The 27,555-nt window shown below is 38.5% G+C and overlaps 1 protein-coding gene and 1 long non-coding RNA gene across 5 annotated transcripts in view; one reads left to right on the top strand and one right to left on the bottom strand.

The window, feature by feature from the left end:
- Nucleotides 1-25,925, top strand: LOC116835675 (uncharacterized). 4 transcript variants are annotated; one of them, XR_012656112.1, is made up of 5 exons: nucleotides 1-1,541; nucleotides 1,961-2,027; nucleotides 3,498-3,650; nucleotides 5,525-5,823; nucleotides 25,878-25,925. It is a non-coding gene; the product is annotated as an uncharacterized LOC116835675 (long non-coding RNA). The 4 variants fall into 4 exon arrangements; XR_012656111.1 differs by lacking the exon at nucleotides 25,878-25,925 and adding an exon at nucleotides 23,827-24,034; XR_012656113.1 differs by lacking the exon at nucleotides 25,878-25,925 and having other exon boundaries at nucleotides 1-1,006; nucleotides 1,398-1,541; nucleotides 5,525-6,683.
- Nucleotides 1-27,555, bottom strand: part of LIX1 (limb and CNS expressed 1) — a 48,572-nt gene that overhangs the window by 13,242 nt on the left and 7,775 nt on the right. The window contains exons 2-3 of the mRNA XM_032798692.2: nucleotides 22,704-22,867; nucleotides 8,643-8,783 (exon numbers count right to left, since the gene is read on the bottom strand). Coding sequence (XP_032654583.1) covers nucleotides 8,643-8,783; nucleotides 22,704-22,867 — 305 coding nt within the window. The remainder of the gene's footprint in view (nucleotides 1-8,642; nucleotides 8,784-22,703; nucleotides 22,868-27,555) is intronic.

The raw sequence follows: 27,555 nt of genomic DNA on the forward strand, positions 1-27,555 counted from the left end.
GCTTGTGTTTGTATAAGCATCCAGAAGATTAGGTGCTTGCTTGATGTGCTGACCTGTACCCACCACCCACATACCTCACTCCCTTTTGTAGTTCCAATCATATTTCTAGTGACATGTCTGGGAGCCATTCCCACACAAAATAGGCCTGATCTTGGATATAAGCCCTGTGAACTGTTAGCTCCTCCAGTACTAGGTTTTTCCCCACCTACCCAGGCAGCCCACTGCCTTCATTCATCCACACTTGGCTAATTGGCTCACTCACTTCCTTCTGCAAGGCTTTCACACTGACTTGGTGTTCTATGTTAGTGCAAGTGCATTTGAGCCATCTCAGTCTTTGCACACTAGAATTAAAGGCTAGCGTGCAGTTCCCCCTTCCCTTCAGAAGATTTCATTGTTCAGATCTATAGAAGATCAAGTCAACTTGCTGTTTCCACAAAGAAGCAGGAGGAAAGTGCAGACTAGTCATTCAAACCTGTAAGATCAGAGGAGGGCAGAAGCATTTGGTCTGCTCCAGATTAAAAGAGAGCGCACTGGAGGGGTTGAGTAGCAGGATGCTGGGTCTCACACCCCCTTCCCACCAAAAAACCTGCCCCTCATGCAAGTAAGGGTGTGCTGGGAGAAAGGGCTAATTTGGGACTTCCAGTATCTCCCCTAAAAGAGATGAAGGTCATATATTTGACCATTTCAGAACTTTTTCAATAAAGGTTTCTTCTAGGTGTACATTTTAGGTGCGGTATGAAGGAAGGGAATGGATCTTAAATTTGTCCATACGTATTTACCCTCCTTTCCTTTCCTTCTGCCATTTTATGCCATTTATGTTAATCTTGTGTTGATCTGTTCACAGGCTTCTAGTGTCGAACTGATGGATTTGTCTTCTTTACTGTTCTGCTTAATGTTTCTCTAGGTTACTCTATTTCTCTTTCCAGGTGGTGTCCATGTTATCTCTTGATGTGAAAGTTGTGTTGGTGTCATCTTTAAAGCATGTCCGTTAATATCGTCTTACCAGGTTTGATGCTTCAGGTTGATTTGCTCGCCTTAGAATTTTGGATGTTGCAATCTTTCCAATGAACTCTGAAGATCTTTGGAATCTTCAGGAATTTATTTTGGAATTAGTTGATCTTATCAATTTCTGTTGTAGATTTTCATGACTCTGTTCCATGAAAGAGGACAGAGATAATGCTGGCATTAAAAATTTGTATTTTTGTGTCATTGTCAATCATGCTATTTTTCCAAATCTTTTCAAGTTTATGAAAGTTTTTTGTTTTGGTTTTTTTTTTTTGCTTGTTTTTATATTTGTTGCTTAGTATCTAGCATGGTATCACCACCATTGCACATCTCACCCCCTAGCTAGGCAAAATAATTTATTTCTTCTAATATTTCTCCATCTACTCTGACAGTTGCTTCTGGAACATTAATAGCCATGCATTTTGTTTTCTCCTTATTGATGAAACAAGCCAACATGTTTGGCTATGTCTGCAAAAAGCTGGGTCTTCCATTAAATATGTTGGACTAAGCAGTACAATGTCATCAGCAAAAACAAGGTAATCAAATTACACTTTGTCATTTATCCATAAAATTTCTTGGTTGTTTTCTATGGTTACTTTCCTCATGACATAGTCAATAACCAGGGCAAACACCCTTGCCTTACTCCAGTTGTCACTGCAAACCATTGACTGATGTAATCACTACCTTTAACTGCACATTATATTGGCCTTGATGATTCTAATTATTTTTGCTGGTATTCTGTAGCATGCCATAATTTTCCAAAGACAGTCTCTGCATACACTGTCAAAAACCTTCTGGAATTCTACAAAATTTATCACAAAAGGTGTTTGCTATGCCATACTTTGTTGTATAATATGTCAGAGAACAATTATATGGTCTTCATAGGATCTCAGTGGTCTAAAATTGCTTGTTCCTCTGTAAATTGAAGGTCCATTTCTTTCTTGATATGTTTCAGGGTGATGTTGCACATGATTTTACCAGGCTTTGACAGTGTTGTGATTCCTCTCCACTTATTGCAGTCGGTGAGTTTACCCTTCTCTGGCAATTTTACTATGAGGCCTCTCTTCCACTGGGTTTTTTTCTTCACTACATATTCTATCCAAGAACCAAAAGGAAGTCTGGAGGGCTATTTCATCACTTGTTTTAAGCATCTCTCAAATAATGTTATTCTTTCTAGCTGTTTTCTCATTTTTATATTTTTCTTGCCACTTGCCTGTCTCTTCACGTCTTAGCATTCATCAGTTTTTGCTTTACACTTCTCTTTTCCTCTTCTGCCCAAATAAATCACTAATCCATTGTTTCCTTCTAGATTTGTTATTATTAAGGCTGTGTTTGCACTTTCTAGATAGCACTCTGATGTTTTCCCACAGAGTATCAATGTCTTGGTTTTCTTCAGCTGACTCCATTAGAACCTGAGCACGACTTTCAGTTCAGATTGAAAAGCACCTTTTTTTAAAATGTCTGTTTTTTTTAAATTGTGCACTGCTAATGCATGGTCTTCTTTTAACCTTCTTCAGACTCTTTAACTTGATCTTCAGTTTAGCAGTATAACGGTTATGATTATGGTTACTGCCCACTTCCGCTGGCTTGTATGCACATCTGCTAATGAGCTGTGAAGCTTTCTTGAAATGCAGAAGTGATCTATCTGTTTTTTTTGTAATAGCATTTGGGGAGTTCCATGTCACTTTATGGAATTTTTTAGGAGGGAATATTGTTTCAACTATCACTAGGTTGTTCATGCAGGAAATGTCTACTAATTGTTCACTATTTTGATTCATGTCCCACCCGTGCCACACTTGCCCATAACTTTATCAAACTAATCATTGTTACTTCCAAACTTTGTGTTAAAATCACCTGTTGTCACTATATCATATTTTGGAACCTTGGTTAAAACATCCTGTAACAAATTTTTAAAAGTATCTTTTTCATTATGTAGCTTTTCATTGATAGTTTTGTATGACTGTTTAGTTTAAAGAATGTAGTCTGAAATCAAGCTGTAGTAATTATTTCCTTGACTGATTCCCACTCATTCAGTGCCTGCTTAGCTTCATTCAACATTAGAATTCCTACCCCAGCTTTATGTCTACCATCTACATTCCTGGAGTAGATGATAGTCTTATTTATTTTTCTTAAAGTGCACTTTGTTGAGACCCGTCCAACTACACTCACAGATTCCAAGGACATCAAGATGCTATCTGTCAATTTATTTAATTATCTGAGCAGTTTTAGTAGTTTCCTACATTGTTCTCATAGTCCAAAATCCATTTTTCATTACTGATTTGTCCTTAAGCATGGGACTTTTCAGGACATGGGCTTCCTTATGTGTTTGACCAGTGCTGCAATATTCTTCACAGGAAGTTGATCTCTTGTTCGAGTCTGCTGCCTACTGTTATAGGTGCTGATGTTTGTTTCTGTAGCATGTTTGTTTTATGTGATGAGGTTACAAGCCCCACACATAACCTTAGGTCCATGTCTCCTTATTTATTATTCAGAGCTGTCCACATGTGGCGACGTCCCCATCCATCACCCAGGGAAGCGTTTGGTAGCTTCTGATGCCCCATGCTCAGCCAAAAAAAATGCAGCACATCTGATTGATCTGGACATGATGGCAAAATGAGGACAGATGAATGGATGAATTTTAAGTGGTAGGCTGCAACTTTTATTGCACAGGGCAGGGGTATTACCCACCCATCCTCCATATTCCCTTATACCTGGCATTCCAATGCAGGGGTAACAGGGCTCCTACCAATAACCCATAACTCAGTGGAGGGTCCCCTCAGCCTACCCCTAGGACTCAACTCATTTTGAGTCCTCCTCCGTCCCTCCTGTGAAGGGGACAAAGGATTCTGCAGAAAAGGACCTGAGGATTACAGTGCATAAGAAACTGGATATGAGTCAGCAGTATGCCCTTATTGCCAAGAAGGCCAATGGCATATTGGGCTGTATTAGTAGGAGCATTGCCAGCAGATTCAGGAAAGTGATTATTTCCCTCTGTTCAGCACTGGTGACACCACACCTAGAGTATCGTGTCCAGTTTTGGTCCCACCACAACAGAAGGGATGTGGGCAAATTGGAGAGAGTCCAGAGCAGGGCAACAAAAATTATTAGGGGGCTGGGGCACATGATTTACAAGGACAGGCTGAGGGAACTGGGGTTATTTAGTCTGGAGAAGAGAAGAGTGAGAGGGAATTTGATAGCACCCTTCAACTACCTGAGGGGGGTTCCAAAGAGGATGGAGCTAGGCTGTTCTCAGTGGTGGCAGATGATAGAACAAGAAGCAATGGTTTCAAGTTGCAGTGGGGGAGGTCTACACTGCATATTAGGAAGCACTATTTCACTAGGAGGGTGGTGAAGCACTGGAATTGGGTTACCTAAGGAGGTGGTGGAATCTCCAACCTTAGAGGTTTTTAAGAGCCGGCTTGACAAAGCCCTGGCTGGGATGATTTAGTTGGTGTTGGTCCTGCTTTGAGCAGGGGATTAGACTAGATGACCTCCTGAGGTCTCTTCCAAACCTAATATTCTGTGATTCACAAGGGTGGATACCTCAGCCTGAGAGAGTCACAAAGTCTCATTCTATCACATGAGCCCACGGCCAATCAGCAAAATCTCAGGTCTTTTACCTTTGGGAACCATTCAGTGTATCATTTTAACCACATTGTAAACCAGCCACAGGACTAGCCAGTGACTAGCTTGATCACACTCCCCACAACCAAATCACCTGGTATCACAACTTCATCCATTCTTACATATTCTGGTGCCGGCCTCTGACAAATGTTCACCATCATCCCTGAAAAATTCAGGCCAACTGGAACAGATGTCTCTGGGTGTGACACTCTGTACCTCAAAATAGCACCTTGTAACCCCCCATATTCACCGCTGATATGATTATGATATATTTTGTACAAAGTATGCCTCGTGAGGTATCATTTTAAAAGTCGTGATCTATTGAACATTGTTAGTCTGTTGAATTGTATGTGAGGTTATGAAGCATTGCTATATGTATTACTGAAATATGTTGTGAGGTTGGGAATGCCCACAGCCAGCCTTTCAGTTGCAACAAAGGAGGGCCCAGACATTGTTAATGGCTCAACATGAAAACAATCCATTACCCCAGAGGCTCTTTAGAGAAGAGACATACGCAGTGCAGACTGTTTCACCAAGGGGGGCTGACTGACCCCACCTCACAGCAAGGATCTTTCTAGCAGCTGGAAGAAAGTATAGAAGAGGGAGAGTGCCATCATCACTTGGCCACTCCCACCACCCCATCTCAACACCCTGGAAGCACATCTGGAAGGCTCTAAAAGGTCTATCAGGCCAGCCTTACAGAGCTCATGGAATCTGGGACACAGGAAGTGCTTTGTCATATGTGGCCCATACCGACACACCAAAATCAAGGGCAGGCATGTGGGAGGAACTCTGCTGTATTAATTGCAGAAAGGAAATTAAACCTAGACCATTTTAGCTGCTGTTGATCTTGAAGGCCAAGGAATGATTTTTATTTGTGTTCATTGTACCCCAGAAGATGGTTGGATTATGTGACCAGAAGACTTGATTATCTGGCCAGAAGACCCACGTACAGCCAAAGAGGCCGATGTACAGCCTGCAGGGTCAATGGGAGCTGAAGAAAATGGCAGCACTGCTCGTGGACATGAGTGGGTCCTCAAAAAAGAAAGTGCAACCCTCCACACCCTCATCAAATGGCTCCCTTTGCTTCCCCCACCTGTTCAGGCAGCTGGGTGGCCACTTTCTGCCCTTGGCTATGGATGTGCAACTTGAATTGGCTTCAATGAACCCTCAGTGACTTACTGGAATTTTGAGGTGGGGCTTGGCTTTTGATTGGAATAGACATTTCTGACAAGTAAAAAAAACAACCCAGGAGTTAACTCTCCAAATCACTTCTGAATTAATCTCAGAGTCAGTGGTAGTTCAGAAATACAGTGTTTTATGTTGATGCCTATTGCCCTCTACCTACTCTTCACTGTTTCAATGATCCATTGATATGAAACTTTACCTCCAGTCCCCAATCTTTTCCTGGTGCTGCAGGATTGCTGCCCATTCATCTGAACATTAAGGTTTAGATATTTGATATGATCCACCAAAAATGTCAGTTAAATTAGTCCAGTCTACCTGCAGGCATTTATGAAAGACTTATCACCTATGTGCTGGTTGTTCACACTTGGAGTCCCATACACTATCTCTGTGATAATCAGGGCATACTGATGGACCTGTAGAGATATGAGCCATAATTAAGCAAATACTTTTTCAATGGACCTCTGGAGTATCATGAAGTAGCTAGGTAAGGAAGTGGCTAAATTCCCCATAAATTTGAATTTGTTAATTTTTTTTCTTTTTGAAAACCTAAAAAAGGAGCGTCTGAGTCAACTACTTTTGATAAATTCCCTCTCATAATTCTAGGTGTTCAGTGGCAGCTGTGCAGAGTTGAACAGATCCCTACACAAGATAGTTCCTCTAACTGAACTGCCAGCAAATTTATAGCTTTTGAATGCTGTAACATTAACACACTGCTGCTAAAATATTTATGCTGGCTTTCAAATATCCCTGAGGAAATCCACCCTGAAGTCTGCAAAGCTATACCCTTTTACCTTCAAAATTTCCATAAAAAATGATGAATTACCTTAAATTGAACCTCCCTTTAAATTTCATGTATAAATAAATCATGCCCCATTTTGCCTAACTGATGTGGATTTTTGTTCCTCTAAAGTGTATGAGATTCAAAATACTGGGAAAGAAAGCTCTCCTTTCATTCACAGACCAGATATAGACCAGGCCTCCTTACATTGCTCTATCAGTTCACCTAAATTATAGCCACTCCTCTTCCCTTCTCCCCATCCATCTTGTAAAGGAGAAAAGGGGAAAACTTCAGCTAGTGTGCCTCACTAAAAGCTGTTAAGTGTTTCTAAACTATTTTAAATCCACTCCACATTTATCAGATGCTTCTTCTGAAAAGATGGGAAGAATTTAATGAACTCTTTGTAAATCCAGGACATAAGCCTATCAGTGAGCCTGCACTTTCATTTATAAAGATTTGTTACATCTCACATTGATTTTAGCCACAGGGCACAATGCTGAACTAGAAATCCAGTCTTGTTTGTTTTGTTTTGTTTTGTTTTCTAATTATAACTCCAAAGTCTGTTTGGGCAATCTTTACCATGACAACAGTGGGAAAAACCCAGACCCTAGTGATAATTTATTTGTCAGTCAGGGGACAAGTAGCAGTGATAAGCCAGAGTTAATGGGAGTTAGTATGGGTATCAAGACAAATTGTTCTTTGAAACTCTTTAGGAAAGTTTACAATGGAATTATGTTTTCCCACTCATTTTTACTTATCTATGATAATTTAAGAAGAAAACAGATTTGGCTGATCTTTTCAAAGCAATGCAGGAAATTTAGCCATACACCTTCCACTAATTGAAAGGACAATGCAAGACAGTCCTCAAATAGTGTTTCAAAATATCTCAAGTATCCATTAGAACTATTAGCATCCACTCCTTGAATGTGCTGAGAACAGTCAACTTCCATTACCTCAATGGTGTGGGAGAGGATACTAAAGCTTAGCTCATCCGTTACTTGTTACATAGACACAGTGACACATTTTCTAGGTATAACTAATTTTACATTTAGGTCAGCCTTATGTAAATATAGATGGGTTTTATTTATATCAGCTTATCATATTTTATGTTTAGCTATAGATATGATTCATTCATATAAGCTATGTATATAATATGTGTTAGACATTTGTTAAACTTCATCCTATATTGAAATGCACCCATCTCTGGCTGATAGAAAATTGTAGCTGAAAACAGTGCACAACATCACAAATATTCCTAATTTTCATACTTTACACTAGATAATTAAAAATGAAACTAAAAGAATTTCCTCACACACACTTGAGAAGAAGGAAAATACAGACTTTGGGCCAGATCCTCAGTTGCCATACATCAGCACAGCTCCATTGATGTACAGCGGCTCCAGTGATATCACCTAAATATCTGTCTCCTTGCTCTTAGAGTATAAACTCTCTGGGGGAGGAACCATGTCCCACGTCTGTGTTTGTGCAGTGCTTAGCACAACTGGGCCCTGATCTTGACCGGGGCCTTCAGGGCAGAACAATTAAATAAATATTAAATAATAAGCACCTTGAATGACATTTAATCTTAGGTTATCGGATTATGTTTTTTATTTCAAACTTTAATTTAACAGCACACAGTGGATTTTCACTGGCCATCCCGCACAATTGACAGTGAGTGCAGGTGTTGGGGGTCTGTTCCATCAATTGTGGTTGACTCAGTTTTGGTATTTAATGACAAAGGTTCTTTCCTTCACCCATTTCCCTACCAGAGTAACTATAATATTAAGGAATAAATCACTGAAAAAGAGATACATTGAAATAAATTAAAGATCTGGAACTAGAGTCCCTTACAGATTATGTAAACAAATTAAACTCCCTGAATTCCAGAGCCTGTGTTTAAGTGTTTACTAAAGAGTTAACGGATTATCAGTGAAGACACAGTTATGTAGGATCTAATATTAATCCCATTGAAGTAGTTTCCTCAATTAGCTGCAATTTTATATCAACACAGCGGACAACAACTCAAGAAACATAGATTGGTACTTACACTGGTTGAGGAAACAGCTTCCTGAACACTTTCCATAATGAATTCCTTTGTGATCTTGCGACAGGGCAATTCATTGAACAGAGAGTTGATTAGAGCCACTTTTGCAGCATCTCGTCTTGCCTCTGCTCTGCTTAAGCAGCACTGAAATTGCACATAAATACAGAGGGAGTTACAGACCTCAGGAAAACTACTCTAGTTCACCTTAGGGCTATTTTTGTCTTTATTAATACAACAGAGAGCCCTTTTCAAGCCCAAATTAAAACTGTATTTCTACATTAACATTGGCCAATGTGCTTTTATCAGTAAAGTTGGTTGACTTCTCACACAAAATATATTTTTCACTGAAAAATTGCCTTTTCTCCAAAATTGGACTTTTCAGAAAATTGTCAACATTATCAAAATTTTCTATTTTTTTCAAAATTCTGTGATATTTTTACTGAAATAATTTTTGAAATCTATCAATTTTTTCATTGACTGCAAACCTGATTTTCACTGAAAACCGAGTTTCTCTGTGTGTGTGTGTGTGTGTGTGTGTGTACGTGTACGTACCTGGGTAAAAAAATAGACATTCATGAAAAATAGAACCAATTTAAACAAAGAAATGGGAAAAGACCCTGAATTTCTTGGTGAAATTGTTTCCCCATTTTTTGACCAGCTCGGCTAATCAGTATTATCCAAACATTCTATGGATGTGGTTTTCAAAGGAGCCTGAGAGCAAGGCTCCCAGCTTCTATTGACTTTCCCTTCATTAAGCACCTTTAAAAATCCAAGCTCATGTTAATTTCCTCTATTCTAGTCATAGTGTGTGAAAATTTTATTAGCACTTTCGAGCACTGTGCTTGCTAGCCCACCAACAAAACATTGTAAATAGAAACTAATATAGAAGAGACCTCTTCAGTTTATTCATTTATCACATACTGGGAGTTCTGCTGAAGTGCTTCTCATATAGGCAACTTGGATAGAATGTGATACATTTTAGATATGATGTCAGTAATTAGACACCTTCATTTTTTACTCTGCATATGACAAACTAACTACTCTTTAGTGGTTGCCCAATTACAGCAACACACACATTTAAATGATTCTTCCATCAGCTTTCCTCAGGTACAGAATTATTTAAAGCCTGATCTATAGCCCACTGAAGTCAGCTGCAGTCTTTCCATTTATTTTAATTGGCCATGGATGAAACCCTTGGTATAGATGTGTGAGTACAGATGTGCTGTTTTACCAGTAGGAGACTTGGGCACCTATGAATATGATGATTATTTCTGTCCTCTCTACAAGCAAGGAAAATGCAGGTATATTCACCAAAAACAAGTAATTGTGATGTTTCAAAAGCTTATCTTTTTAAATGATTAAACTTAATGCTTAGATTCAAAGAAAACCATTTTGTTTTCTTTTTACAAAAATTCCATTCTTAGCACATCTGTTTAAAGAATGTGTTTTCTAAAAGGAAAATCATTTTAATTCCCCTTTTATAGTTTAATTTTTACTCACTAAATTTAATATTTTGAACATTCCTCAAGTAGCCTAACCCCACAGCTACTCATAGTATCTAAAATACTTGACCCTTCTCTGAGCAATTCCATGCACCTTTTATATCCATTTAGAGTTGCCTAGATCAATACATTTTACCACTCTGTTTTTCCTTCATTAGTTTGAAATATTCTCTTGTAAGTATCTCTGCTTTCTAAAATTCAGAGAACAAAACTCAGACTTGTATGTTTTTAATAATAAACTTTATAATAAAAACAAATCCAAATAATTTAGATTTAAACCATCTTTGTGAAGATGAAACCCAGTGAAAATGACAGATAAAAGAAACTTAGTTTTTAAGTAAAGCCAGCAAAGCAGCAGATCAAAGAAGTTGCATACATTTATAAGCAAATGGTAAGTCTTTAGAGATCAAGAGATTTACAAATCTGGAAGAGTAGAACAATCCTTAACATTTTCTAAATGTAACAGGAGATATATAGACTTAACCAAAATAGATTATAATTGTCAACTGTGACATATGACTTTCCCTCTGCAATTTTTTCTTTAATTTAAATGTTTTCAGTCTCTGGAGAATGAAACTGATTAGAACTCATTTGAGCTGGGGAGTAAAAGGGCAAACTTTTAATTTAGTTTGTCAGAGGGCAAAGGTTTTCGGCATGGGCTGTTTGACTAAAATGTTACAAAGAAGTCTTGAATTATCCAGGGCTTAAGTTATAGTGGAGCAGTGAATATTAATAAAAAAGGGTGAAAGCTCCCTTAATGATTGGAGCTCAGCCCTGGGACCATCTTTATACTCTCTGGCAATGGATGGGGGTAGGGAAGAGAGATAGTGGGAGGTCTGCAGTGATGTAACTTTATGCCTATTGAAAGGTAGTAACCAGCAGTTATATCAGCTTTGGTATGATGTTTTAAAAACAATGTAGCTGATTGGCTGAGGAAGGAATGCAGCTCCCATGTACATCCCACTCACTGCAGTCTCTATCACCTCAGCCCAACCAGTCACAGCCCCCACTGTTCCCCACTCTTTCGGGTGACATATTTCCCCAAAGGGAACATAGGACACTACCTGGAGCTAGCTCAAGCTTCCCCCCCACCCCCATGCCTGGGGATGATCCATGCATTCACCCTCTTTGGCCTGAGCTGCTCACCCCCTAGGCCCATGTGGGGCTGGCCCGAGCCGCATACTTGAACCCTCACTCCCCCCATGTGATGCTGACGTTGCCCCCCACCTGCATGTTCCACTGTGCCCCACTAGGGGTCACATCCTGCTTTTTTGCCAAAATTGGGCATTTGTCCTGTTTGCTCATGCAAATTGATGATCCGTTGGCAAGAGCAAGTGGGACAAATGCCCAGTTTTGCCAAAAAAGTGGGGATAGTCAGGACAGGGCTTAAAAAAGGGACTGTCCTGGCCAAAACAGGATGTATGGTCTAGTCCTAGTACCACTCACCCTCAAACATCCTGGCTCCCAGTCTCACCCCACCCACAATTCTCCCCAAAACTGCCCTCAACATCTCTTACCCCACAGCCAGGTTGCAACACCATTCACTCAAATCACTCATCACGATGGAGAGGTGGCCGAGCCACGCCTGAGAGGCACTGTGACACCGTGCACAAGGTCATAATGTGTCTCATTCAAACTTGGCCCAGCTGCCCTCCCCCCCGCATCATGATGGAGAGGTGACTGGGCCAAACCTGTGTGGCACTGAAGTGTCAATCAGGTTTGAGATGGGCGCCCTGTTCAAGTGCATATTAGTTAATATGAGTCCAGAAAGCAGCAAACATATGCTTAAGCTTCACAAAAGGCTGAAAACATAAAAGGCTTCATAGATCAGAATCAATACCTTTCGTCACACCTCGAAGCAAATGATGAGAAAAGTACAGTTTTTGGAGCACACATTTAACATGTTCCCCATCCAAAGCACTGTGAAGTAAGGAAGCATCTGCTTTCTGCTCCAGTTAAGCTTCTAAGCGGTTTTCAAGTGTTGCCCCAAAATTGAGTACATTATAATCAAAATCTGGATAAAACAGAGGCAACTGTGCCAAGGTTTGCATCACATAGGTGTAGGCCTGAGGAGACCTGATCAACCCTTACCCCCCCCATAGTAAACCAGCCTTGGGCAAAATTCAGGGAGTTCACCAATAAAATTGAGGAGAAAAAAAAAGTTCAAATGTGGCAATTTTGTTGCCAAGCACAGATGAGAAAAGGAGTCTTTTTTTTCTGGGATGCTGTTTGTATATTCCCAAACAGACAAGGATCTAACAAGATCCCCTCCCTCTAGCTGGCAAACCTGAGTAACAAATGATGGGCAAATAAATAAGTGCACAGATATTTCATGTAGCTATTGCTTCATATCCCTTCTGTCTCACCAATTTTCAGCCAACTAGCTCTCCTTCAAAGACTCAATTCTTTAAAAGTCTTGGGGGAAAGTAGTTCCAGGTCTGATGAAAAAGAGATGGTGAGGTGAGAGTCATTCATCTTCTAATGATGCCACATTACTAATACCATTATGATAGTATCTCACATACATATGAAAAAGAATAGAATCCTATCTGGGCAGAGGACCAGTGGTCCAGTACTGCCCTCAAATAGAGAAGAATGGAGACACTGAAAAGCAACTCTACCGTGTAGGCTGTTACTGGGATAAATTGAGGATTTCAGTTTTACAGGCTGAACTCAATACCTTTCACTAGTATTGCAATCACTTCCATGAAGAGAGAAGCTCATTTAGCAGTTCCCTTGAAACATTTAAACTGCAGTTCCTTTAAATAGTTTAGGTAACAGTTTTTCATCTGCAGAACATTCAGATGAATTTCATTGACCCTGAAAATATAATAAATATTATAGATCAGCGCTATTTTTGCAACCACCTGGTTATTCTAACAAAGACACAAGAGACAAACACAATAGCTGGAAAATTCTACAGATTTGTTCTTAAATGTGTAAAGTGAGAGTATCTTTCCTTCCCTACACTGAATAGGGTTTGAGAACTTGGTTTATGTTAAAGCTGATTTTTTTACTCTCATATGAAAATGCTCAACCAAAACTGACCCAAGTCCTTGAGCAATAAACTTTTCAAACAGGTCTACAAGAAAACTGAAGCTTTCATTATTATGCATTCAGCAGCCTATTTGAAAGAGAATCCTAGAAAAGCTTGTAAACTGTGGGGGTGAGGGATTCTTATGGAGCTTCCTTGAATTCCTATTCAATCCTTATTCTACACTTTACCCTCTTGCACGCTACTGTTCTATTTTGAGGCAAAGCTCCTTCTATTCACTCTGCTCAACAAAAAAAAACAACCACCCAAAATTTACGGGAGGGGTGGGGGAGTAGATATCCTCCTGCCTTTTGTTAAAATAATCAGCATCTTCTGATTCATTGGGCTGGTATTTAAAAATTGCCAATTAGACTTTAGAATATAACTGACTTCTCTCCATCTTCATGTTTCTGTTCAGGGAGTGCCACTATCTAACATCCCCTGTAAAATTAACATTACGTTGTTTGACATTAACATTACACTGTTCTTTGTGATTTTAATGATTCCAGACAGAAATACCTGACATTAAAATAACCTTATTAGAAATGGACAGTACTTTAAAACACACAATAAAAACTAAAGCCTCTTCAAACTTTGCAAGGAAGGAGTATAGAATATTTAAAATAGGTTTTATTTCATAACTAAAAAAAACCATATAATAATATTCAGGCAAGCCATTTGCCATATGCCATGTACACAGTAAAGTTGTCCCCTACGTATTTCTCTCTTCGGAATAACTTAGTTTTATAAACCCAATTTATTGTGAGAAAGGAGTATCTTAATTCACTGAACATTGAGACTCATCACCTGATGTACATAAACGTATGGTTTTCATCTACATCTTCACTGTAGCCTTAGGTAACTTCCCAAAACCACATACTCAACTGTTAGGAGGCATGCAATTTTCCCATAAGCCTCTGTCTTTTTCCATCCTCAAATATTTTTGCCTGTCTTTATTTTAATCCCCAGATTTTATAGTAAAACTGGGCTGGAATTTAAAGTAAAGATCATTCATATGAATTGCCTCATGGGGCTTGGACTCCATCTTTTAGGCTCATCCCACCATTGGAGGGGTGACTTTCTTCATCCCACCTCATACCAAAACCAAAAATCTGATTACCAGCCACTTTCACTCACTGCACAGAATTTCAGTGATGTGCTGCCAACAGTCTAACAAGCAGATCCCTCAAAAATGTTCCAAATGTCTGCAATACACGTGACTTTTCCAAAGTAAAAGGCTCTTCCCTCCAAAAATATAAAATTCTGTCAAACCCAATACTTTCTCCCAACTCCACCCTCATGTCTAGCAAACCAATACTCTTCCACCCCTCCACAACAGAACAATTCTATCCTTCTCAATTCTATTTATATCTCCTTACACTAAACCTCTCAACCCACCATGCTTCCAACTACCCAGGACCTTACAGAGGCTACTCCAGTGACTTCCCTGCCTGGCAGAGTACAACTGTAGTTGTATTGTATTAGAACTGTGATTGAGGCAGGAAGGTTTTTCTGCAGCCTCTGGCTCTGGGATGATTGATTGGGTAGACAGTGAATCACCTCTAGTGGAGGGTGTAGGTTGCAGGAATGGCTCTTGGGGTGGGCAGGTTGCCTCTAACTGATGGAAATATCTATTTTGTGAGGACATCAGCTTGCCCCCAGGCTGTTGAGGAGGCTTGTTGGTAGAATTGGGCAAATAATTGATTTTTTTGGTTCACGGGCAATTTTGAGAACTTTCATTTTATTTCATGTCTAACTGAATCAAAAACTAGTGACAAATTTAGGCAAATTAAAAAAAACAGTTTAGGATCAAACAACTTGTTTTGTTCAAGCACAAACGGATTTTTTAAATTCACAAAACAGGAAGGAGGGGGGCATGGAGTAAGTGTTGATAGCTTCCCTGTAGCCTTTAACCCAGTGGTTAGGGCACTCTCCTGGAACAGGGGAGACCCAGGTTCAATTTCCCTTCTGCCTACTATGGAAAAGGGTTTGAACATAGGTATCCCCACCTCTCAGGAGAGTACCCAAGCCACTAGGGTACTAGGTTATAGGATAGTTTCTCTCAATCACTGATTGAAGCTGTTCCACTTGAGATAAATAATTAGTCATTGGAGCAGGGACTTGAACTTGGGTCTCCCATCTCCCCTGTGAGAGCACAAATTACCAGGGTAGAGCCATTCTCTCTCTCTCCCTCCCTCAATAGCCTAATGACTATTCATTGTTATTCATAGTGACACATCATAGAAACAGAATAGTGAATCATGATCATGAATGACTATGAAGTTCCACTTGTGAATGACAGTGAATGTCTTCCCTTGTGGGTCTGGAAGGCCTGGTAGAGTAACAAGTTTGCCTTCTGTGGTGTTTGGGTAAGAGGAAATGAGGCTCTGAGTTCTTTAAACTCTGTTGTATGACTTGGCTGGCAGCTACTAGCATGGTTGGACTAAGGTGTAGGTAGGATAGTCCGGTATCGAGGCCTCAGCTCTTGGAAGGGAGGCTAGCAGAACCTCAGCTTTTTTATTTTTATTTTTATTTTTTTAAGGTAAGTTTCTGTCCCTCTTGGTTGTGAAGAGAAGCTGGAAAACGTGACCTGAACATAACCAATGCAGGGGTACTTGTCAGAGAGCTTGAAACAATAGCTTTGAGAAGCTGACTGTGTTCAGCGCATCTCAATGGGGGTGTTAACTACAAAATCCAGAGGAGGATGGTGGGCCTTGTCCACTCCCACCCAAGCAGATACACCCTGGCTGCAGACATAAGTACTACGGCCGTACCCTGCTTACCCATTCCTGTTCCTCCAGAAAGAGGGGGGACTACTGCCTCTCCTGGGAGGGAATGGATAAACCTCTGTCAAAGAGGCCAGTTTAGCAGCCTGATTCCCACTTCTTCACTCCAGGAGAGGCAGCAGTCCCCCATCTTTCTGAAGGAACAGGAATGGGTAAGCAGGGTGCGGCCCTAGTACTTATGTCAGCAGTTTCCTCCTACCTGATCTCCTTGTTGTGCACCTGGAGAGGCTGGAAAGTGAAGTGAAGGGAGCAGAACTAGGGCATGCCTTTCCCGTCCTCCCCCATGAACCTAGCGGTGCTTACAGGGAATTCAGGAAAAGAGTTTCTCTTGTAGCAGCTGCCAGCCCAGCCCAAGAAAAACCTGAATTTTTAGCAAGCAGAGCCTACCTTAGCTTTTCTGGTCAGACTTATGAAAAACGTATTGTCTCCCCACCAGCCTCCCCTGTTATTTTAACAGACTCATGACCCCCATTATCTCCCCATTATGCACAGAGCCAGCTTTGGTGATATGAGTCTTTGGGAAACCTCCAAATTTAACCGACTTATTTTACATAAAAAGCATATGGAGGTGGAAACTAGGATCTTTAGTTTTTGCTGCCTTTCTTCCTACTGCCTGGTGCCAAAGGGTGCTGGAACTAGGGATGCTGCCACACACACCAGGCTTGAAGTAGTAATAACAACCCAAATACATGGTTTCTGCCTTCAGCACCGCCACTGTAAAAACTCTTCCAGCTCCACTGCACAGCTGTTTGCTCCTTTAGCTCTAGCAATAATTTTTTATCAATTTAGATGATCAAGACTGTCTTTTCAGGGTAACAGACTGGAAAATAAAGCAAGATAAGATATTCTTTATGGGAGGCCATAGGGCAGTTATGTTAACAAGGAATGTGTGAGATTCTGCTAGCCTGCCCAACATCAACGGTCTCCATCTCCTCCCTAGCCCCCCAGTCACAAGTTTTAGCTATAATGATATAAAATATAGAATAATAGAATTATTTCCAGTTGGAGAAACAAGACACAGCAAGGGGGGTAGACTTTACTGCTTCCTAGGTTATCTGATGAATGATAGGACTGCAAAAAAAACTGAAACCAGGGATAAAAATGCTGCATAGTGAGCGAGCATGGAAGATAACTAGATTTTTGACTTAGAAATATTTTTGATGTGAGAGGGGAGGAAAGCAATACAGAGTTCTCTTTTTTTGGTGCATTTGATTTTTACAAATTAAAAGGTGCAATTTTAATTCTACTTTTCAGCTAAAGTTTGAAACCACTGTTACTGTCAAAACACATTTTAATATTCTAGTAATACACATTCTGGTAATATACAATACATTGTCATTTTAAATCTGCTCAAGGAAGCTTTTAGTCCCCCCACCCCCTCCTCAACAAGCCAAAAGTTCATTGATCAAAATCACACAATTAATTCATTACTGTTGCTTGTTAAAATGAAAGCTAAGCTTGGATCGCAACTTTTTTCAATGTGTTTTTAAAGCTAAAATATTCAGCAAAGTTCCCCTGGGTATTGAAAGCAAAAACATCCGCTAAAAACTATGAGTGGCTTGATGACTAAGTTCAGCAAAAGGGAAGCCAGAAGCTGATCAGCTGGGCCTTATGTTGGTGCCCTTTTGGTAAATGGAAATTACTTCACAATTTTCAGAGTTGGTCATGGTATGTGCTTGTTGGTATAAACAACCCAGAATAAAAATGGTATAAAGAAACTCCTTCAAACATTGCCTTCATATATATTAGACAATGGGACTTAAAATAAATGCAAGAGAAATGCAAGTGTCAAAACTGTATCCCATAGTGTATAATTCTGAATTCTGAGCAAAGACTCAGAACAGATCATTGTTTAAAACTAATTTAGTTTGAGCACAGACTCTATAATTTATTTGGACTGTGGTGCCTATGGCTTCTTGGAGGTGCTGTAAAATAATAAAAATCATGAACGTAGTACGTTTAAAGAAGTCTGTAGATTGAAAGCATGGATATCTACTGGGTAAGATACTGGTAGTTCATTATTAAACCTTTCTAGTGGACTTTCAATGCTTTTCTCTGATGAAAAGTTGGCAATTAGACCCATCTGCTCATTCCTAATACCCTTCCCTAAAGGATGAATGGAACCAATCTACTGAAGTCCTTGTGGGACTACTTAAAGAGAGGAGAGGGATTACCCAGGGTATCCAGCCTAATATTCCTTCTCTCACATTCCATCACTGCAGTTAGCTGGCATCAAAGCAGACATTCATGACTGGCTGTAGAAATATTGCTGGCATATAATGGATGTTACATGCACAGTCATAGCATTAAAATTACATAATCAAATGTTTTGTAATGCACAGGAGAGAGAAATGATTATGTGAAGAGCATTATAGAAATGAATATTTGTGCATTTGTGGGCCTAGTGTTGGCAAAGTATGTTGAAATATTATATAGTGATGATGGCATATAAGGTATATCAGAATTTACAAAAGATGTATGGCAGATTCACCAGAATACATTTCCTCAATTTTCCTTTCTCTTGTCTTATTTTGAAAAGCCAAGTGGATAAAACTGACCAACTCTGATAGTCAGACTTCATGATAAGTTTTCAAAACATCTTAAATTCAGGAAATTCTAGGTTGTTTTAAGCAACAATGTTAACAACGCTCTGGAGAATTTCATAACATGATGATTTAAACATAAGGAAAACTAGACCCAAAATGATCATAAGAAGTACTCAAAACCAAACAGAAATCCCAAAAAAGGACTCTTGATCTTCAATTTTTTTGTAAAAAAGAATGTGACAGCAACATTTAAATACACTTTTTCCCAAGTGAAGCATTTTGGATTGAAATCAAGTCATATCTTTTCATATTGTATTAGAGGTTTATTTTTGATTCTGAAGTACACAGCACAAAAGTATGCATTGCTTGAGCTGATGGAAAACACTATGTGCTCTCCTAAACATCTTTTAGTACACTTCAGTAACCTGTTGGAGGTTTCAGATGCTCTAGCCAGACAAATGATGACATGGTAATTCTCCCAAACCCCTTATGAGGGAAAAACACCTACAGAAAGAGAGCAAGATAAAGAATTTGGAGCTCTGTGTACTATCACTAAAGAATGAGGGACTTATCCTAAACTGGAGAAAATCTGCATAATTCTGTAGACTATAAGACCAGATCCTTGACTTAAGTGGAACTATGTGATTTATACTAGTTGAGGACCTGGCCTCAAAAGTTGAAAACTAAAAAAATATTTAGCATTGTGGAACACTTATTGCTGTCCTGTGCAGCTAAATGGAACAAAATCTCCTGGTCATAATCAAAGCTGGTGTAAATTGGCATAGTTCCACTGATGTCAATGGAGTTCAATTAACATGTACCAGCTGAGGATCTGGTTCTCCCATGCTTAGCTGAAAGAGGGCTGTTGTCTCATCACTTTCAGAGGATCTTCCTTCTCATTGTGTCCTGAAAAACTGATCCAGAAAGCAAATAATGCAACATTTTCTGTCTCTGAATTGGCATTTGGATTCGTCATTTAACTAATTCTGAAAGAACTCTTTGTAACTACTAAGCTCACCATCTCTATTATGAATCTGAATCTTAAGAATTGTACTCATGTCTGTATGTATACTGATCTTTTACCCAATACTCTTTTTTCTTTTTTAAATAAATTTTAGTTTAGTAAATAAGAATTGGCTGTAAGCATGTATTTGGGTAAGATCTGGAATATTTATTAACTTGGGAGATAATGTGTCCAATTCTTTGGGATTGGTAGAACTTTCTTATATGATGAATAAGATTTTCAGTAATCCTCATCATATTTGACTTGGGTGTCTGGGTGGAGGCATGAGGGATGCTTTAAGGGAACTGTATTGTTGGCTTCTGGGTAACCAGTGGGGTATTATAGAAGCTGTTTTGTGCTGGCTTGGTAAATTTAAGTACTGGAATATCCATCAGCTTTGGGGATTGTCTACCCCATTCTTTGCAGTTAAATGAGTGACCTCAGTTGGATTCCCTGGAACTTCAATCACACCTTCATGATCCTAATGTATATCCTACTGCCTGCCCCGGATTTTCCAAACCACAGCAGCTCTTTTGTTTCTTTGTCAAGTGGACTACTGGAATTTGATTTGACTTGTCCACTGAAGCAACCAGCTTTTTCCTGAATGTAGAATTACCATTCTTTCCTTTGGTGTTACCACCGTAGTTGGATAGCTGTAGCAAGATGGGATGTAGATTAGTCTAGGGTTCTTAAATTTGAGTAGAAAAAAAGCCAGGCACCAATGTTATCATGCTAACATGTAGGAAATTCTATGAAAACAGCTCTTGCTCTGCACCACTCACACAAACAAATGGATAAATACAAACCGAGATGACAAAGCAAAAGAAGAAACAGCTTGCTATTACTAGTCAGAGCAAACTTTGAGCCTGATAAACTCCTTATTCAGACTAAATCCCATTGACTTCAGTGAGAGCTGTGCCTGAGGGAGAATTCCAGGGTTTGTTCCTCTTGTCTATCTAATTTAACACTATACTCTTTACTTACACATCATGTGTACATCAAAATGGAGATGTGCTATTAATTAAATACACACGTACTCTGTATATACCAAGCCCCCGCAATTCAAAAATGCTGCTAGAATATCATTTTTCAACAATGATGCCAACAAATTACCCCCCCATCCTTTTTGCCACCCCCTTCTAGAGGTAGTGAATACTAGATATTACATGAAGAATGCACAATTATTGTGTCACCAAAATACTTGTATAGCTGAGCATGTAGGAAAAAAATTATAATGTATAATTTCAGCAGTATACATCCCTGCCCCGCCTCCCCATCTTCCCACAATATAGTTTGTGGGTCTACATGCTTTTTTTTCCACCCAAAAAAGTAAAAGGAATCAAAATAACTTTTAAAAGTTGCTGTATTCAGCATACAGCTAGCTACATAATTGCTGTACAATGCTCTTTGGCAAACCAGCTCCTAAATCAGATTCTCCTGTCCACTTGTCATAGTAGTTTGAACATCTGTATCTCTGATGTCAGACAAAAGTACCCTCTCCTCAGTCTTGACCTGGAGAGGCCCACCTCTGGACAGAAGATAAATAGTATGATCTCCAGGCCATTCAGTGTTTAGCTTTATGCAGGGATTTCCAAGGACATTGCCACTTCTGATGGTGTTTTTCTATGATGTGGACTCTTCTCCACTGGTAACTGGACTAAAGCCACCAATTCATTTCACAAAAGCCAAATGGCCAACAGCTGGTAAGAAATTTTAAATGTTTGAAAACTGAATAATGTCCCACTAACTTCATGGATGACGTAATGATGAAGTAATTTCATTTTTGTCCCAGGAATATGGTTCTTGAGGGAAGGATTTTCAAAATCTTATCTCAGGTCCTTTTTTCCCAAATCATGGGCTTGAACCTATGAGAGACAGTGTTATCTCTGCTCCCTTGACTTGAGTAGGAGTTGCAGGTGCTCAGTAACTCCCAGGATCAAGCCTATGTTGGATGTCACTGACAGTAAATTGAAGGGATATATAGGATATAATTTAATTAGCTACAATGCTCAGCCACAGAACCCTCTCCTCCTCTTCACAAAAATTGACCAATCAAATTGTCTTTTCTGTTGATTGCAATGTTTAGAGTCTGACTGTGTAGCATTTTCTTCTTCAGAATGTATTCAGAATAAAAAAAGCAACTAATTTAAAAATGCTAAAACAAAGATTTAGTTATTCTGCCCCATCCTGCAATCCTTTAATGTCAAAAAGAATTGAAGGGGTCCAGAACCTCCCAGGTTTGGGCCCTGAATAATTAAAGTTATCTAAATATAAAAAGAACACTGTGTTAAAATCATATATAAAAATGTGTATTACTAACATTTTAGACTGTTAAAATAAAAAGCTACAGACTGAATTTACTTTTCATTATTTATGTTGTCTACTAGAAATGAACAAGGGACAGAATTTAGTTTTAAATTTCACAAACATTTACTGTTTTTAAAATTGCCTGTTTTCCCCCTCTTTTTTCAACTTCCACTACTAGATTTTGCTCATAACTAAATTTCAAATATGTATACTTATGTAGCTAGATAAAATATTTTTCTTGAATTTGAGTGCTCATACATTTTTCTAATCAAAATGTACCTTTCTTCCCTCCCCCACTTCCCTCCCACCCCCGGTTTAATTTATTTTTAGCTTAAATTCAAGTTGGTTCTATTGTTCAGTTTATGCCTTTCATTCAATGTGAAAAACTGATCTGTTTCTAATTAGTTTCATTTTCTGGATCTCATGCATTAGCACTGCATTGATGTGTTTGGGTTGCACAGATTGCAGGGGAATCTTATAATAAAAATATCTTTTCATTGACCATCAAAATAATGAAAACATTGCTACTACAACAAGGTTTTCTAAAGATTATGGGAAAAATCCTAACCAAACCAAAAATGTGGTCTTAAAACTATCTGACAAAGATATTTGACTTTGGATATTCTGTTCATTAGAATCCCCTTCATTACAGACGTTCTTATGAGAACAATCAGTCATGCCATGATCAATTAATTCACAGTACTGCCCGTTATTTTTCTTTAAACAATTTGTCCCTGAAGATACTGTGGTCTGGCACCTGAGGATTGAGTGTAAATATATATTGTGCTCTGAAAATAAGTAACCATTTATTGTCCCTTTAAAAAAAACAAACACAAAACTTTGAAGAAAGATTTCTCTTTGGCAAAAATTGAAGTATGCTTCTTACCTGAAAGTTGCCAAAACAGCTTCCTCCAGGTAGGGTGACAAAACTGACAAATGGAGGACCAGGAGAGTTTAACGACTCATACACTACTGTGCCTTCACTTGGAAATACAGCTCTCTGTTTCTGTTTGTTCTCCCAGAATTCCTGCAGCATTGCTACGATATTCACTATCAAAGACACAGAAGTGACAAATATTGGGTACATTTTATCTTCACTTGTAACTTCATTTGCCAGATTTAAACAAGAAATATTCTGGTTATATACATGTGAGAGTTGAAGATTCAGTCGAAGCCTGTAACTGTATTTTGCTCCAGCATAATATTAAGAGGCATTGTACTGTTGGAGCAGCTGTCTTTCAGATGAATGGGGAACTATATAGAAATTCCCATTTATCCGTCACAAGAAGGGTCACAGTTGCTGTATTCCACAGCAGAAGGGGCTGGATTTTAATGGTGCACGAAGTGATGTGTTTCCACACTGCTTTGTGATGTGGTCAGAAGGGAAGATGCTGTATATTAGGGCAGAGAGAGCTGCCAGTTAACATGAACATTAAAATGCTAATGTACAAACTAAAAATTGATACAGTGCTCCTGCACTACAAAGTTTTAAGTTTCAGGGATGGAATTTTCAAAGCTTTGTAAGAGTCTTAGCCTCTCAGCTCCCATTTAAAGTGAATAAAAATTGGGTGCACCTCCTTTAGGCTCCTTTGAAAAGCCCAGCCACAAGATTATAGGTGATGTTTCTTGGCAACCACCTAATAGTGATGGAACTTCTTACAATCTGTCAAAAATATTACCAGTTTCTATTTTAGACCATGCCCCTCTCAAACAACATGCCTGTTTACCACTTCCAAGAACAAGCTTATTGGAGGGTCATTGTGAAAACACAAGGTGTTATCTATTTCCTATGATTGCTTGCTTGGATAGTCATAACAGGGAAAGCAATGAGAATACAGAAAATAAGAAAGGAAGTCCTTACATTGGGCCTTCAGAATGGTATGGCTAACTCCTGCCCCCCATTTTGAATACTGAATGGAATAAGAAACAGATGGTTATCTCAATGTACGATGGTGCTTTGACACAAACTGCAAACCACAGAAACTGACTTATTTTTTTCTAAATTATAGCTGTATCTCCTCCCCCATTGAGACTGCTAGAATTTATGAACTGCATACTTAGTGATCGATACAACTGCCGTTGATCTTTGATATTCATCACAGCAGTCCAGAAGAATAAAGTGACTAGATGAAATTGGTGACTTATTTTTATGTTCAACAAGGGTAATTATCCTCTTATTTTCAACTTTGAGCGATGATGAGTTTGAGCAAAAAATCAAATCTTTAGACCAGATAACTGCCAGCAGAACAGACCACAGAACCAAATGCAGCCTAGGTCAAGGAAAATGTCTAGGGTCTGCTGTGTTGAGAACTTCTCACTGACCCTGAGCGAAATACATCTTTTATATCACTGGTTGCTTCACTCTGTCTTTTACATTCATGTTTGGTAACAATTCAGTTTAAAAGCCATTAAGTGAAAGTTGATATCTAGGAATAAATTTCATGCATGTTAAATGTCAATGTTCTAAGCTTTGAGCTTGACGGTTTAATAGAAGGAAAGTGCCACATTTATTGGAGAAATTGTATTGATATTAAATCTTTATTGAAAAGGTCATGTTTAGGTTAAAAGAAACAAGCTTGAAATAGAGCACCAGAATAAAAACAAATGACATCAAGAACAACAAAGGCTTATGACATCCCTATAAGGCAGTTGTGGCCCTAGTGCCTCTTGGGAAAATTGACATTTAACTGTTTGATTTTTCTTTAAAAACAACAAACCAAAACTTTAGATGTCTACGCCATGGATCCTATACCACCAACATGAATACCACCCACAGATCTTTCTCAGGCCCTGATATACTTGTGACATAAAATGTTAATTTAAGAAAACATCAACTGATAACCTGGTTTTCAGACCAAATATTCTGCAGCCTTTCAAATCAGAGCCACAGCTGCCGCCTCCTCAGAAAAAAAGTTAATGTTTTAGTAACTTTTAGGCTGGCATTTTCAAAGGAGCATAAGAGAGATTGGTGCTTAACTCCCACTGAATTTGGACTGGATTTGGGGGGCTGAAACACCTTTGAAAAATTAGACTCAATACTTGTTTATCAAAGAAAAATGATAGTTATCCAGATGACAAACACTGAACAGTTCTTAAGAGCTAATGTGCACAGTAATGGTTGGCCTTCTAAATCAGTTTTTCCTTTCTTTTTTTGTATCATCTGTCTTTCATATCTTTTGTCAGTTTTACAGCAAGATTGAGAAAATTTGTAATATCATTTTTGTTCTCTTTTGCTGTTATTAGTTCAGCATTTGGACAGCCTGTGAATACTACTTGGTTGGTTCAAAGTTTTCACTGGATTTTATGATACCTTCAGCTGTTTTAAAAATTAATCTACATAAAGTTCCCTAAGCAACCAAGAGATTCTTCTTGGTTAAAGAAAAATAAGGCAGAGTCTCTTCTTTTGTTGAAGTTATGAAACTTAACTTTGGCTGTCATTCTCTAAACTATGAGAGACTTTGTTACAGGTTAAGCTAATAAGACAAGTATCTAGAAAAAGGCCATGTATAACTATTAGCAGTAGTAGTATTCTGGCAGCACCCATAAACTGTTACACTGTATTCGCACATATAGAAAGACTGAATTTATAATCCCAAAGAGTTTACAGTCTAAGAAAATTTAGGGCTGTGTACACACAAAATAGTACCAGTTTAAATCAAGTTGTGATTTTATTCCTCATTTAGTTAAAGCAGCACGACTTCGTGTGAGACAGTTTCTTAATTTGGTTTAAAGCACGCCTGTAGCAGTTTAGCTTGCATGAGTAAATATATAGGCACAAAGTAAACTGATATAGGGCAGTTTTAAAATCGATATGAGTCTATACTCACAACTTGCAATGTTTTAACTAAAAAAATGTAAATTTAAACCAGTGCAAATTCTGTGTAGACAATGTATTATACTCTCATATTCATACATATTTTAAAAATGGTATCACAAGTTATTCTAAACATATCCATTCCAAAAACGGGCATTTAATTTAAAAAAAGAAAAGAAAAGAAAAAAAAAGCAGGATGTAATCAGCAACCAGAGAAGTTTGAAAATGTTCCTTTGTGTTTTATAGTAATCCCAGGAGCACTCTAGAGATATTCAGGAACCGTTCTACTACTATCAGGTATGTAGGTGGCTGTTTAATCCTTCTTGAAACAGGTACCTTAGCAATATGCATAATTTATTCAGAGCCTCTACATTCATTTTCATATAAGGAATTGCATTATTTATTTTTTTGAACTTTCTGGGTGAAGTCTTGTCAAATCAACTGATATTTACACATTTTTCTTCACACACATTTTTGCATGCTGCATAGCAGGGGTCAGCAACCTTTCAGAAATGCTGTTCCAAGTCTTCATTTATTCACTCTAATTTAAAGTTTCGTGTGCCAGTAATACATTGTAACATTTTTAGAAGGTCTCTTTCTATAAGTCTATAATATATAACTAAACTATTGTTGTATATAAAGTAAATATGGTTTTTAAAATGTTTAAGAAGCTTCATTTAAAATTAAATTAAAATGCAGAGCCCCCCGGACTGATGGCCAGGACCCAGGCAGTGTGAGTGCTGCTGAAAATCAGCTCGCATGCTGCCTTCCAGCTCCACAGGAATGCAGTGCAGCAGCAATCCAAATTTTAAACCATCCAGTGACAGTGTACAAATGAAAAAGCTAGATATTCTTTTTTTTTTTTTTAAAGTTGGAAGCGTTGAACACACTAAACTTAGCATTGTGATCTACATCTCATTTTGAATTAACGTAATTTACTTTAATTTGCTTTTTGTATTTGAAAAAATAAATATAATATGGCCAAAGATGTTTAAACAATGACTAAAGTACCTATGTGCATTGGTGACTACTTTTCCTAACAGTTTAATTACATGTGCTCTAAAATCTGTTGTTCAGTATATTGTAACATCACTGAATCAGTTAAACAAAGATATAGGATGAAATTCTGACTCGATTGAAGTCAATGCCAAAACTCCCATCAACTTCAATTGGCCAGAATTTCACCCATATATTCTACATATGCATTTTCCTCTCTCTTTTAGTCTGTTACACACATGTAATACAAATATCTAAGTAATGGTAGGAATGTGACCACTATACAATATAAGGATTTCATGGATTCTTTATCCTTAATTTACCTCCATTCATGGGCATTATAAGGGTTTCAGACCAGTGCAAGGTACTTGATGTGACATAGCTTCTAATTACAAGGGGATAGAAAGAACATCTTTTTACTGTGCATTTCTGTGCTTTTGTTTGTTCCCATAATAGCCAAGGCTTTGTGGACTATACAGTAAACTGGACCTAACTTCTGTGGTATGAGTCCCCTGGCTTCTGGGACACGGATACTGAATTTTACAACAAACAAGAAAAGATGTGGCAGTGCCAAGTTAATAAAAAAAATATTGAATTAAATAGAAAAAATGACTAGCACAATCAATATTATCCATATTATTTTAGAATTACCTGTATTTTATGCTGTTCTGCAAATGTTCAGCTTTTGTACTAATAATGTGTAACCATTACAGAAGTTTTTTAGGGAGGGTGAAATAGAGGCTTTGACAGCTGACCTAGGGCTTTTGACACACAGGGAGCAGTTGAGAATTTTGTGTTTGGAAAGTTGATATCTCCTAGAGGGCAGAAGAAGAGATGACTTAAGAATTCCAAGTTGCTTCAAATTTCAGATCCCCTATGTGGAGAATTTGGGAGATACCTGTTGTTTATGTGAATATTTGGTATGACT

The sequence above is a fragment of the Chelonoidis abingdonii genome, chromosome 6 (genome assembly GCF_003597395.2).
Source record: "Chelonoidis abingdonii isolate Lonesome George chromosome 6, CheloAbing_2.0, whole genome shotgun sequence".
NCBI classification, from domain to species: domain Eukaryota; kingdom Metazoa; phylum Chordata; order Testudines; family Testudinidae; genus Chelonoidis; species Chelonoidis abingdonii.